Genomic DNA, 12,108 nt, shown 5'->3' on the forward strand with positions numbered 1-12,108 from the left:
ATCAAGCATTGTTACAACATAATGGGTGTTTGGTGGGTTCGTGTGAAAGGAGTTTGGTGGACCTAGTTCAGTTTTGCAGCTAGCACAGTTGGTCCCCTTGTTGATAATCTCAGCAGAGATCCAATGACTGAACAGGCATGAGGACTGAAATGCTCTCCTTGCTAAACAGAGTTTCAGGGCAATGTATGGGAAGCTTATTCTCTTGCAGCCTGTGATGTAAATGTTCTGAGAATGTTATCCTTCAAGTCTGTCAATCCAGCACTTTTCACAAGGCCCTGCATTCATTCAGAACACATTTTTGAATAGTAGATTGTATATTTATGCAAGTCACTGTTGTAGTGTTTAGGGACAGAACTACAGGATCCAATCTTGCTTCTAATGGTTTCGGTAAGAGCTCCCATGTACAATAGCTGCACTCGTAAAAGTGTATCCAGCCGTGCAGTATTATTGAATTTTTTCTTCTTTATTACTTCCATTAAAATTTGAGTAATGTAGACTGAGATTGCCATCACTTTATGCCCAGTATTCTAAGAACATGGCTGATGCATTGCCAAAGGAAATACTCTGGATTTAAGTTTTTTACAAGCATAGTATTTGCTGTATTCAAGCAAAGGGATACAACTGTTCAAGTTTTTAATTTTGTTTTCTAGGGCACAGCTTCTGTTCTTCAGCGCAGATCTGATAATGAGGAGTATGTAGAAGTTGGAAGACTTGGACCATCAGATTATTTTGGTAAGAAAAATTCAATGTAATAAAATAAAACATTGTTTGGAAAGACATGTGGAAGATAATTAGTCTCTTGCAAAACTAGTTTTATATGCTTCGATCAACAACAGGGATATATAGGGTCAGATTCTGCTCTCAGCTATCCTGGTGTAAATCCTGAGTAACTTCACTGGAGACGGTGTTATTCTGGATCTGCACCAGTGTAAATGAGAATCGTTAAAACATTATGAATGTTAGACTTCTGAGTAATTGTAAATGGCACAAGCATATATAATACAACAGGATCTGCAACCAAATTATGTAAAGTGTCTATCAAGATCTCTGTTAAGGAATGTATGACATTTCTAGCGCACACTGAAGAAAAGGAAACAGGGACTATGTTTGTATGACAGTATATTTATTCCTGCTTCCAGGTGAGATAGCACTGTTGCTCAATCGTCCCAGGGCAGCCACTGTAGTGGCACGTGGGCCACTGAAGTGTGTAAAGCTGGATCGTCCTCGCTTTGAACGAGTGCTTGGTCCTTGTTCTGAAATCCTGAAGAGAAACATTCAGAGATACAACAGTTTCATTTCTCTTACCGTTTAAGCTGTTCCATTGGGAATGCTGCCTTTGTGTGACCTTGTGCACTTAAATTTGACCTGTGCAGCTAAATAGCTTTATGAAGAGAAAAAAGTGTGCATTTTATTTGTCTTTTTCTGTCTATGTCTGATGCACTGGATATAAATTCAAATGTTATGTATCATTAAAGTAGGACGACAACCATTTGGATAAGACTAGCTGTTAGGAATGTTTATGAATGGTTAGGTTTTCGGCTTCTGGGTAAGATTGCTATGTGTTACCCTGTAAAATACTTTCATTGTGCATTTTTAACTACTTAAAAATACATCTGAGTCTCTATTTCTCCATTTATTTTAGCTCAGTCTCCTGAAAGTTAGTCCTATCCATCTTTTGTCAAACTTTTTTAATGAATATACATCCCCCTCTGCCCTTCAGTTTAAAATGCTCTTCACTTGTTACGGGAGGTTTGCAAAACACCACATGACAAAGGACAGTTGTACAATTTGAGGGGGAAGGCAAGAGGAAGATTTTGATCATTCCAATACTCCAAGAAAGAGTAGAGCTGTGGATCATTTTGTCTGTTAAACCTACTGGCCCAGATTTGTCCCTGGTGCAAATTCTTTGAAGGCAGTGGAGTTACGCCAGGGATAAATTTGGCCAATTCAATTTTGAAAGTGAAGATTTCAAGGTGTTTGGGGGATTTTTTTCTAAGCATTTAAGTGTAGCCATTAGTTCCCAAAGTGGGTTGCCCTGAGCCTTTTTAACTAAGAGCCTGAGCCAAAGCCCACTGAAGTCAATAGGAGCTTTTCCGTTGACTTTAGTGGGCTTTGGATCAGGTCTTAAGACTTTTGAAGCTTCATACACCAAAATATCAGCAGCAGCTTTTTCTGAATAGATATAAAAAGCTTGAGAGATCATGCTAGAAAGCATATGAAAGATACTCAACAGCAGTTTGGTATGAAAATATTTTACATATATCCATTTACTGCAGTTAAAATACCTTTGCTTTTATATATGATCAAGGTTTTTTGAAAGCCAGACATATACTTTAAAATGAATCATCCCCGAATGTACTATGCATAGGGTGACCAGACAGCAACTGTGAAAAAATGGGATAGGGGGTGGGGAGTAATAGGCGCCTATATAAGAAAAAGTCCCCAAAAATGGGACTGTCCCTTTAAAAAAGGGGCATCTGGTCACCCTGACTATGCTGCCTCTCGTCAAAAAGATGAGCACTGTGCAAGAAACTAGTCAGGCCCTGAACCAGCAATGAATGCCGTGTGCTTGGACCCCTGTACCTGGGCACAGCTCCACTGACTTTGTTGTGGCTCTGCAAAGGCACAGGAGCCCTCTTGTGTAGGGCTTTCTGCAGAACCAGGCCTTAGCCTGCTGGGCAGGCCTGCAACATTTTAACATTTTAAATCATTCCTTTGGAGAATTTTTCCATTGGAGGAAACCTCAGCTTGAGGACTGTAGCAAAGTGTGCATCCACTGGCCATAAATACACCTGTCCACTCCTTTTGATTATGATAAAGCCATATTTCTCTGCTTGTTAAAGCATCCTCCTATTGGATGACAGTAAGAATTTTTCATATCCTTCCTTCCTGATGTGCTGAAATTACAAATTAAACAAGACAGACAGAACCCTTTTTTTAAATCAAAGGGGTTAGTCAAGAATATGGCTAAATTAACTGAAAAAGCTCATTATGCTCTTTTAACCTAAATTAACAAAAATTCCTTTTGGAATTTTCCTACCAAGAAAACTCCTGGGACTCAATACTACAACCCTCAGAGTAATCTTCGCTGAGTTACATAAACCCATTGACTTCAGGATCAGGCCGATCATAATTTCAAGCTATTTAATTTATTTCAGTATGTTTTTAGTGATCCCAGTAATCTCTATTTATTACTGTTATTTATTATGATGGTTATGCTTCTTGCATGGATTATTAAATGTGACCATTCAAAATGTTTTGTTTTCCAACTTGCAATTTCATGACAAACATTTATATGAACAAAAATCCACCAGACACATACATTCATGTAAAAAACTCATTCTTTGCTTAACCATTTTTGTATTTTCCTGTTCTGTGCAATTAAAAAAACATTTAAAGTTTACCACTCACTCATGTATGCTGTTTTATCTCTTGCGTTTCTGCTGCTGTATTGGTAAAAGTTTGTGAGTGTTTGGCATAAAATGCAGGAAACATTTCAGGATTATTTAAACACTGAGTGTATTAATCTCACTGTTGAGAGTTAAATATACACACATACAAAACAGATACTTTGCTATGAACTTTTGAAGATAATGAAAATCAGATTTGAATTACAATTCTGTTGTAAACAATCTGAAAAGACATGTAACCATCTAACAGCAGAATTCCTTTGATGTAAAGGGAACAGTCTATTCCATTTTAAAGATTATTGTAACATTTGATATGGATGATGGGACAGAATTATGGTATGAATAAAATTCTTGTACGTTAATGTGGTGCTTGTGAGCTTCTTAACAATGGAAGTTGTATTTAAAAATCTGAATACTGTAATAAAAAATTTGAGCTCTGTTGAAAAAAAAACCCAGGGTGCAGAATAATGTATTGTGTAATGTAATGTAAAAACAATCAGAGTAGGGAAGAGGCAGATAATCCCTATGCTGTACAGAAAGGGAGACCGCTCTCCACACTCCCTCAAGCATTTCTGTGTTGGTATTTAGGCCCCAATTCAGCAAGGTGCTTAAGCACATGCCTAACTTTAAGTATGTGAACAGGCTCATTGAAGTTTTAGAGACCCTGTACTAAGCCAGGAGGATTGAAATCCATGGGACTTCCCATGTGCTAGGCATAGGCTTAAATATCTTGCTGAATCAGGGCTTTAATTGGAAGGAAAATCTTTCTCAGGGCCAAATGCTGCCCTCTTTCCCCCAACATGTACAAAGCCCAAGGCCTTTCCCCCAGTGGGGATTTGTGCTGACCACACCTTTTGATGGCCAGTCACCCGTGTATCGACACCCTCATTCAAATCCCTAGTGTAGACACGCAGAGCCACTTTTTGCAACCGTGAAGCATCTCAGGCCAAGCTGCATCAGTGCCAGTTGCAGAGTATGGTGGTTTACCACTAGGGGTTTGAATTGGTGCAGCTATCCTGGGGCTGAAATCGGGAAAAATCCCCAACGGAGACAAGGCCCCCAAAATGAACTGCCTTTATGCAGGACATATAAGAGGGGCTGGAGGAATCTTTCTGCCTGTCCAACCTGGTGTCTTGGTAAGGAGCAGCTATTCAGTAACCCACTGCCACTGGCAGCTTATTGGTGGTAGTATCAGATGGACGCCTTATGCATCCCCTACAAGGTGTGCGGGTTTTCCCAGCCTGCCATCCAGCATTTCTGCTATCAATGAGGAGCAGCATGCAGAGTCACTCTGATGCCTCTCTGTGATGTCCCCCACACACTGGGATCATGGGTGGTTCCTCTGTGTCTAGGGTTTTCCACCTTACCATTTTTGGAGTATGTTATTTTTCTCCCTTTGCTATGATTCAGGCTGCAAGGATTCATCTTTTCTGAGAATTACTCACATTATGTAGTAATCAGAAGTGACTGCTTTCTCTGAGCTTCTTCCAGAATGACATTACTATCATTTGCTCCCAGAAGAGGATCTTACCGCCTCTCATTGTCCTTGGGTTTTTTTCACCTTCCTCTGCAGCATGGGGCATGGGTCACTTACCGGTTTAAACTTGTGTAAATGGTGAATTCTCTAACTTGAAGTCTTTAAACCATGATTTGAGGAGTTCAGTAACTCAGCCAGAGGTGAGGGGTCTATTACAGGAGTGGGTGGATGAGGTTCTGTGTCCTGTGATAAGCAGAAGGTCAAACTAGATGACCATGATGGTCCCTTCTGACCTTTAAATCTATGAGTCACTCCCAGGATTCTTGTTTTGGCTGGCTTTGTTTATGCTATAGTCATTTGAACAGTATTCCAGTACAGATGGTAGAGGATTTTTTTCTGTGGAATTAATTGTAACCCTAGAATTTATTTTTAAACAGACATACATGGTTGAACGTGGTTTAGTCTCTAGTTGTTGTATGATCTATGTATGTATTTTTGGAAATGTATGCCGCTTTCTACAGATCAGTGTACAAGGCCCCAAAAACTGTGTAATTGTGTCAAACTCTCTAATCTTCAGTTTCTTTTTTCTCCCAAACGGAGCTGGACTTTGTGCCATCAAGGGTGGTGGGGATGTCTGGGAGAACCAGAATTTTCTGAGGATAATAAAAAACTTTGATTAGTTTCACGTTTAAGTTTGTTGCAACAAATGTCTACTAGATGTCCACTAGGGTTTCCGATGGGAGTGTACTTGGGCAGTGCCACAGAGACTGTGCTTCTATTTTTAGCACACTAGTTCAATCACAGCTAGCGTGGGACTGTCTACTAGAGCTGGAAATTACACCTCCAGTGTAGCCATCACCTATGGGTGAAATACATCCCTGTGCAGGATCTTAGCACAAGGCCTATGCATCCCATATGTTCTGTTTTGAGTTCTTTAGTGGTGCATAAGCCCTGGTGGTGGCCTCCTTGGCACAGAGGTGAGTTTCACCCTTAATGCACATTTATGTGTAATGTCAGAGGGATGAAATATTATCTCTTGTTATAAGCGCAGAGGCAAAACCAAGACATTCCTTGTAAAAATAGCCATAGATTTTATGATCATTTTACTGTGATGATTATATCACTAATGTACTGACTTGGGTGTCTGGATGTACGAGCAAGTAGGATGACAATTGTTTCACTGTATTTTGCTGACACATTGATTGCTAACTGCTCTCCAGAGAACGCCTATTATATATTTCAGGTAATCAAAGAGCAGCGTATTCATTTAAGGGTCACGATCCACCTCAAACTCCCAGGCATGCTTTTTTCAGAGTGATCCTGGCAATTCTGAGTCTGTCCATTCCCACCCTGTACCCAAAATACACACAGCTTCCCACAAGCTCTCACGGATGTGATCACAGCTGCAATAACTCCTGCAGATCCCACTGCCCTGAGGTGGAGGACAATGGGTGTGCATGTGTATGGGCTTGAGAATCCAACTGTGAAACTTGGAGTTATGGGAGCTCATCTGCTTGAGCTCTTCACTTCCAGGGCTTTTCAACAGCTCCTTGTTGGGGAGTAGGGTTTTATCTGAGGAGTGTGGCTTGCATGACAAACTGGCCTTTCCTCTGAAAAAGCTGGCTAGCCACAGCATCAGCATCTGGAGCCATCTGTGCATTGCCGGGAAGGCTGAGGATGTTTTGTGCTTGGTCAGATTCCAATACTAGAGTGATCTTGCTGATGTCTAACAGTCTGGATTCAACTTTTTAAACCGGGCAGCACTTTGCTTTGCAGTTGCAGCTTATAAGGATACTGGCAAAGTATGACTATCTCCTCTTATATGGTAGGGTCCCCTACTAGAACTACATAGATAATCAATTTTGGCATCACTATTCTCTAACTTCTCCGGAACCTTTTTTTAAATTAAGACAGCACAGTTGAAAGTATGTGAGCCAAGGAAGAGGCTATAGTCTACATCAGCTGGAATCCCAAGTAACCCACGTTCCTGTATTTACTCAAGTTTAAATTAAATCTGCAGATTTCTCTTTAAAAACATGAATTTTCATGAAGGAAAAAAAACCAAAAAACAAAAAATTGCATTACCCAAGACAACTGCTCATATTCCAGTGTAGAACATATCCAAACATGGAACAACAGCATGCCATCTTGTTACACATGCCAACAATGCTGAATGAATTGGCGGATCCAGTGTTTCTGCATAATCTCTAGTCACTACAATATTAGGATAGTGCTGTATTTCTTACATTTTCCACTTTACTTGCTATTTTGGTTGCAAAAAATCAAATCTGATTAAGGTTAGCTGACTGCATTAGCGTTACTATTGATGGGTGAGAACAGTTTCCTGTCTTTTGCAAGCATTCACACTTAGACCTGGAAACTATAGATGGATGATGAGATAGGGATTTTCTCACCACTGCCTGCTGTTACTGGCTGTGGATGTGTATGCTGCAGGCTCCAGGGAAATCAAGCTGAATGCCTTTCAGGGAAGTGGCTACTCCCTATCCTCTTTATACAGAAAATGTATTGTCATTATTTGAAAGAACTTTTGTATTGCCCTTAGACTACAAGTATGGTGATTGTTCCATTAGAAGACATCATTGTGCATAGCAGTGAAATACGACGTACAGTACCATGCATGTGTATTTTCCAGATAAACTGTGAACATGGTGAAATGGCCCTGCAAAGAGTTTGGGGGCACAATAGCTGCTTTACATTCTTTCATACATGTGGAATTTATATGTACTGTACTGCAGAATGACTCTGTTACATGACCATGTGTTTAAGATAATGTGATGATTAACTAGCTTTCTAGTGGTTTTCTCTTCTAAGTCAGAGTTGTGGTCCAAAGACAAAGTAGCACAGACCTCAGATCAGGCGATGATCTGTTACTGGCTAAATCCCTCACAATCCCACTAAGAAAGACCAAGAAACCAACAGACTTACACTTTAACAGTGTGGTGGCGTGTGGGATTCCTTTTCCCCTTCCCTCTGTGGAACTGCTAGCTAAGCTGCACCAGGCTACGGATTTGGATGCAGCTGAAGACTATCTGAGTCTTTCCAATATTATGTATATCTGTACTATGCCCCCACTCCGAATCTGAAATGTGAGCATTGTCTGTCGCTCCCCACAATTTAACCTGTGCAACAATGGTTGCAAGCTGATGGCTTCAGGCAAAAATCAGTTTCTCTTGCATACAGCATAAAATCCAGGTGCAAGCAGTGGGTCATACAGTTGGTCAGAAGGCACCTTGTCATGGTCAAAAGTATGTGTTGGTAGGCCTGGCTTCTGATTGCAAGGTGGGCATGGCTCTCTGGGAAAGAGGCATGGCTGCTCTTCTACCTGGCAAAGCTGTAAATCGCCAGCAGCAGCCAGTGCTCGCCAGCAGCAGCAGCATCCCGCATATTGCTTATACTGAGAAGATCAGTCAGATGTACCAATCACATACTGTGATGGCCCAGTGTGGGAAACTGTACTGTTAAATGGCAGGATCAATGTATCCTGTCCTGGACACGTGGCCAGCTAAGCACTGGACCCTCCCTGGGCACTTGGGTTTTTGGCTCTCAGCCCAGAGTTTAGCCCTTAATGAAATCAGACAGGACAATATCAGCTGAGCCGGATTTTTTTTTTTTTTTTTGGACTATCAGAGTTTCCATCAGGAGCATGAGAATTGGCACGACAAAGGCATATTTGGAAGGGCTGACGAGATGTAGGGGAGCCTGTGCTTGGGTAAACTTTGCCCCACCAAAATAGCCATAAAGAAACCGCCTCTTTGCTACAGAAAAGCTGTTATGCCCGAAGCATATTAAATTGTATACGCTTTTTCTCAAGGCTAAAGGATTGCAGCAGCAACAGCAGCTGCGGCCGCTGGAACCAAGCCACTGCATTCAGCGAATGAAGGCCTTGCTGAGGATGAGGTGGGGGAAGGAACACAGCTGAATGTATTATTCAGAGACCCACGCTGAAATAATGTGCTGGTCTTTAGAATGTGTAGTGTGAAAAGAGTAACTGCACAGTCACCAAGTAGCAGTGTCTTGGCCAGAGAGAGCAGCAAAGCTGATTAGTTGACTCATTCGCCAAGTTTGATTCTTAACGCCTGGAGGATCTGATTCCTGCTTGTAAAGATGAGGGAGGAGTTTTCCCCCTGGTTCCCTGAAGAAAGCACTACTGCTCAGCAGTGGTAGCGGAGCTGTGCTGGGAGGGAAGGATTTGGCCCATGGTTACTGGATCGGCTTGATCCTGCACAACACAAACAAATGCAGAGCACAGTGCATATAAACAGAAGATTAAAAGTAGCACGCAAGCGGGATATGCAGGGCCAGCCATTCCTTCACGAACGTGAGCTCTGCTGACAGCTATTCCATTACAGCCTTCTGGTAGCAAGTGCAGCCCAAGAAGGAAGAATGCAGCCTTGTCAGTGTGATGAGGATCACACGTAAACCCATCTCACCTCAGGCAATTCCACTCTCCACCTTCACTGTGCCCCTTTCCCTCTGCACACTTGAGAAAAAGGGAGTGGGGGTACAACAGGCTTGGGACTGTCTTCCAGCCAGCTATCAGGCTATGGCTAGCACTTAACCTCACCTGAGCCCACATTTGTTGTCAATCACAGGAACCTTGTGCTCCCTGCACTATGCCTGGATTTGCAGGACTCTCCCTGTCACTGAACACCCTGGTACTCTACATGCCTTCCAGTCTAAAACGTGCAGAGGATCCACAACAAGATCTCTCTTCACAGCTTCACACAACCTTGGCCTCCTTGTGCATGAATCTTATCACTGACACTCAAAGTCAGTTACTTTTCCCATGGTTGGAAGTTGGATCTCTGAACCTCGATCTCCAGCCTAATTTTTTCTGGATTTCCCTGATCCGAGAAGGCCTTGTATTAGTCCTACAGCCATTGCAGCAGAGGGGAGCTGGACATGTCACCTTCTGGAGCCTCAGTCCATTGGAGGGATCGTTCTGGGATGTGGTGAGTAGCTAAAAACTTTTTATTTTTCTCCTGCTTTACAATTTCCTTGAGAGTAGATCTGAATTGATTGGAAGGTGGTGGGGGAATCCTATTTATCCTGTACTTTTGGGAAATTAAGAAAAAACAGCATGAAGCTTCCCTTGGTAACCCATGAGCATTTTAGTATAGATAGGCTCATTGCAGCATCTCCCAAGCAGTAGAAGGCAAAACAAGACAAAATATATTAGAAATGAGCATTTTTATGCTAACATATTGCAAGTGTCTCACTAATGATGAGTTAGGCTCGTAGTTCACGCTCTACAACCAAGAAATAAAGATAAAGATCACACTTCTGAATGCCCATTTCAGTTTACCTCCAGCCATTCTAGCTGTCCATTCTTTAAAGCAGAGAAGAAGAGATTCATGGCTCTCCTCCAATGCAAACAACTTTCTTTTATAGCCTATGGGGTAAGTAACCTTTCGCATTTGAATGCATTCCATATTTGAAGTCATTGTGTAGGTATGGATGAAATGATTCAGTGAAATAAAATTCATATTCAGCTGCTTTTAAAGCAGATTATGGCAGATTAGCCAACTAATCTACCGTGAATCCCTTCTTCAATGATTTCAAAATGTAAACAAATCCAGCCACTTGTCTTTTGTGTATAAATATTTACCATGGATTATATTAAGATTAACGTTAGGTGATATTTGCAACAATGGTTTTACTTTGTGACAAGCTACGTTTGGTAATATAAAACCTACTAAAGGAAAAAGGTCTTCAAGAAAGCATGAAATTTAAGCAGATCTGCTGTACAGTTATAACACAGGATGTAAACAGTCTGAAATAGGAAGTTACTATTACCTAGAATTGAAGGAAGCTGCTTGCTTGGTATAGAGTACAATTGACTGGGATTATTAAAATGCATTTGTAAAATCTGCACTAAACCATAGGTTTAAATTAATTTTAGCGATAATGACATAACTACAAGCAGTGCCGGTAATATGGAGTATATATGCATGTAGAGTGTGATTTTCAAAAACTCTAAGCATTGAACTAACTGCTCCCACAGAAATCAATGGAAATTTTACCACAAATTTTATAGGATCAGTTGAACAAATGCTCTTTGCTTTTAGAAAATCCCACTTATAACCTATAAAATGCTTCAATAAATAACAACAACAACAAAAATGACCAAATTACCTTTCTCTAAGAACTTTACAGTTCAGTTTTTTCCCTAATCAGGCAACTGGAACAAGACATCTAAGAACTTTTTATTAAGGATAAGGTTAATTGTAAGAAACTGATGAGTTCTACGAATTGATCTTACCCTTGTAAATTAATACAGTTCTAGCCCGTCTACCCAAAATTGGTTGTTTTTTGCCTTGGAGACCATGGAATATCATTCGTACTTTATGACTTCCAGGCCACTCATCAGATCTGAGCCCTTATTAAACATCTGAAGCAAACTACTTTACAATTAATATATGACATTACCTCTAACCCTTATAAGTCTATGGGAGTTAAATCTAACCAGCCATACATTCAGAAGGGCCATATACATACAGCAGACCATTGCTAATCCTCACAGACTGATGAAATTCTGATGCTGGGCTGGAGTATAGGTAGTTTGGATGATGTCATGGCCAGAGTGGGAGCAGCAAGACACCTCCTGGCCCCTTCCCCTTTCATTCATTAATGTAATGAAACAGATCAAGGACATTTATCATTGGCTGGTGCTGCACCTGCTCCTCCCCAGCTGCAGCACGCATTGGTCCACAAACGTCTCCAATACACCAATAATCAGTACAAGTCAGTGAGGTTCTGCGTTCTATGGTTTCAGACTTGAGCTTTAGATGCAAATCATGAATGTGGAAGCGGGACACGGCAACCACAAAGGCAGGATTGAGCCTTAGGGCTGGAACACCAACAAGAATAATAGCTTCACATTTTGTAAGCGGATAAATATGATTTTGGTCTGTTCAAAGTCATTTTCTGTAGTTACTGGCCCCTCAACTGAGTGGCACATGTGAAAGGGGAATCCATAAAGAGTTGGGTGTTATGTGAAAGTTGAAAACGTTTAATATTTAGTATTTCATATTTTGGGACTTCACCTTTCTAGGACTTTCAGCAGGACTGTGAACCTGAGCCATTCATTGGCAAGACTATTTTTCTTACGAGAGCAGAAAATGTGGAAATCTTTGTAGATTAGTGGTGCATTTTCCTGCAGATGTGGAATTTTCACTGACTCACCAGCTGTATAGAGAA

General features: G+C 41.1%; 1 protein-coding gene across 3 annotated transcripts in view; it reads left to right on the forward strand.

Moving 5' to 3' along the window:
* PRKAR1B (protein kinase cAMP-dependent type I regulatory subunit beta) overlaps positions 1–3,781 on the forward strand; it is a 120,525-nt gene extending 116,744 nt beyond the window's left edge. For all 3 annotated transcript variants that reach the window (XM_077828855.1, XM_077828854.1, XM_077828856.1), the window contains 2 exons: positions 651–732; positions 1,140–3,781. In XM_077828855.1, the coding sequence (XP_077684981.1) occupies positions 651–732; positions 1,140–1,312 (255 nt within the window). In that variant the 3' untranslated portion in view covers positions 1,313–3,781. The remainder of the gene's footprint in view (positions 1–650; positions 733–1,139) is intronic.
* The last annotated feature ends 8,327 nt before the right edge of the window (positions 3,782–12,108 follow it).

The sequence above is a fragment of the Eretmochelys imbricata genome, chromosome 10, assembly GCF_965152235.1.
Source record: "Eretmochelys imbricata isolate rEreImb1 chromosome 10, rEreImb1.hap1, whole genome shotgun sequence".
NCBI classification, from domain to species: Eukaryota; Metazoa; Chordata; order Testudines; family Cheloniidae; genus Eretmochelys; species Eretmochelys imbricata.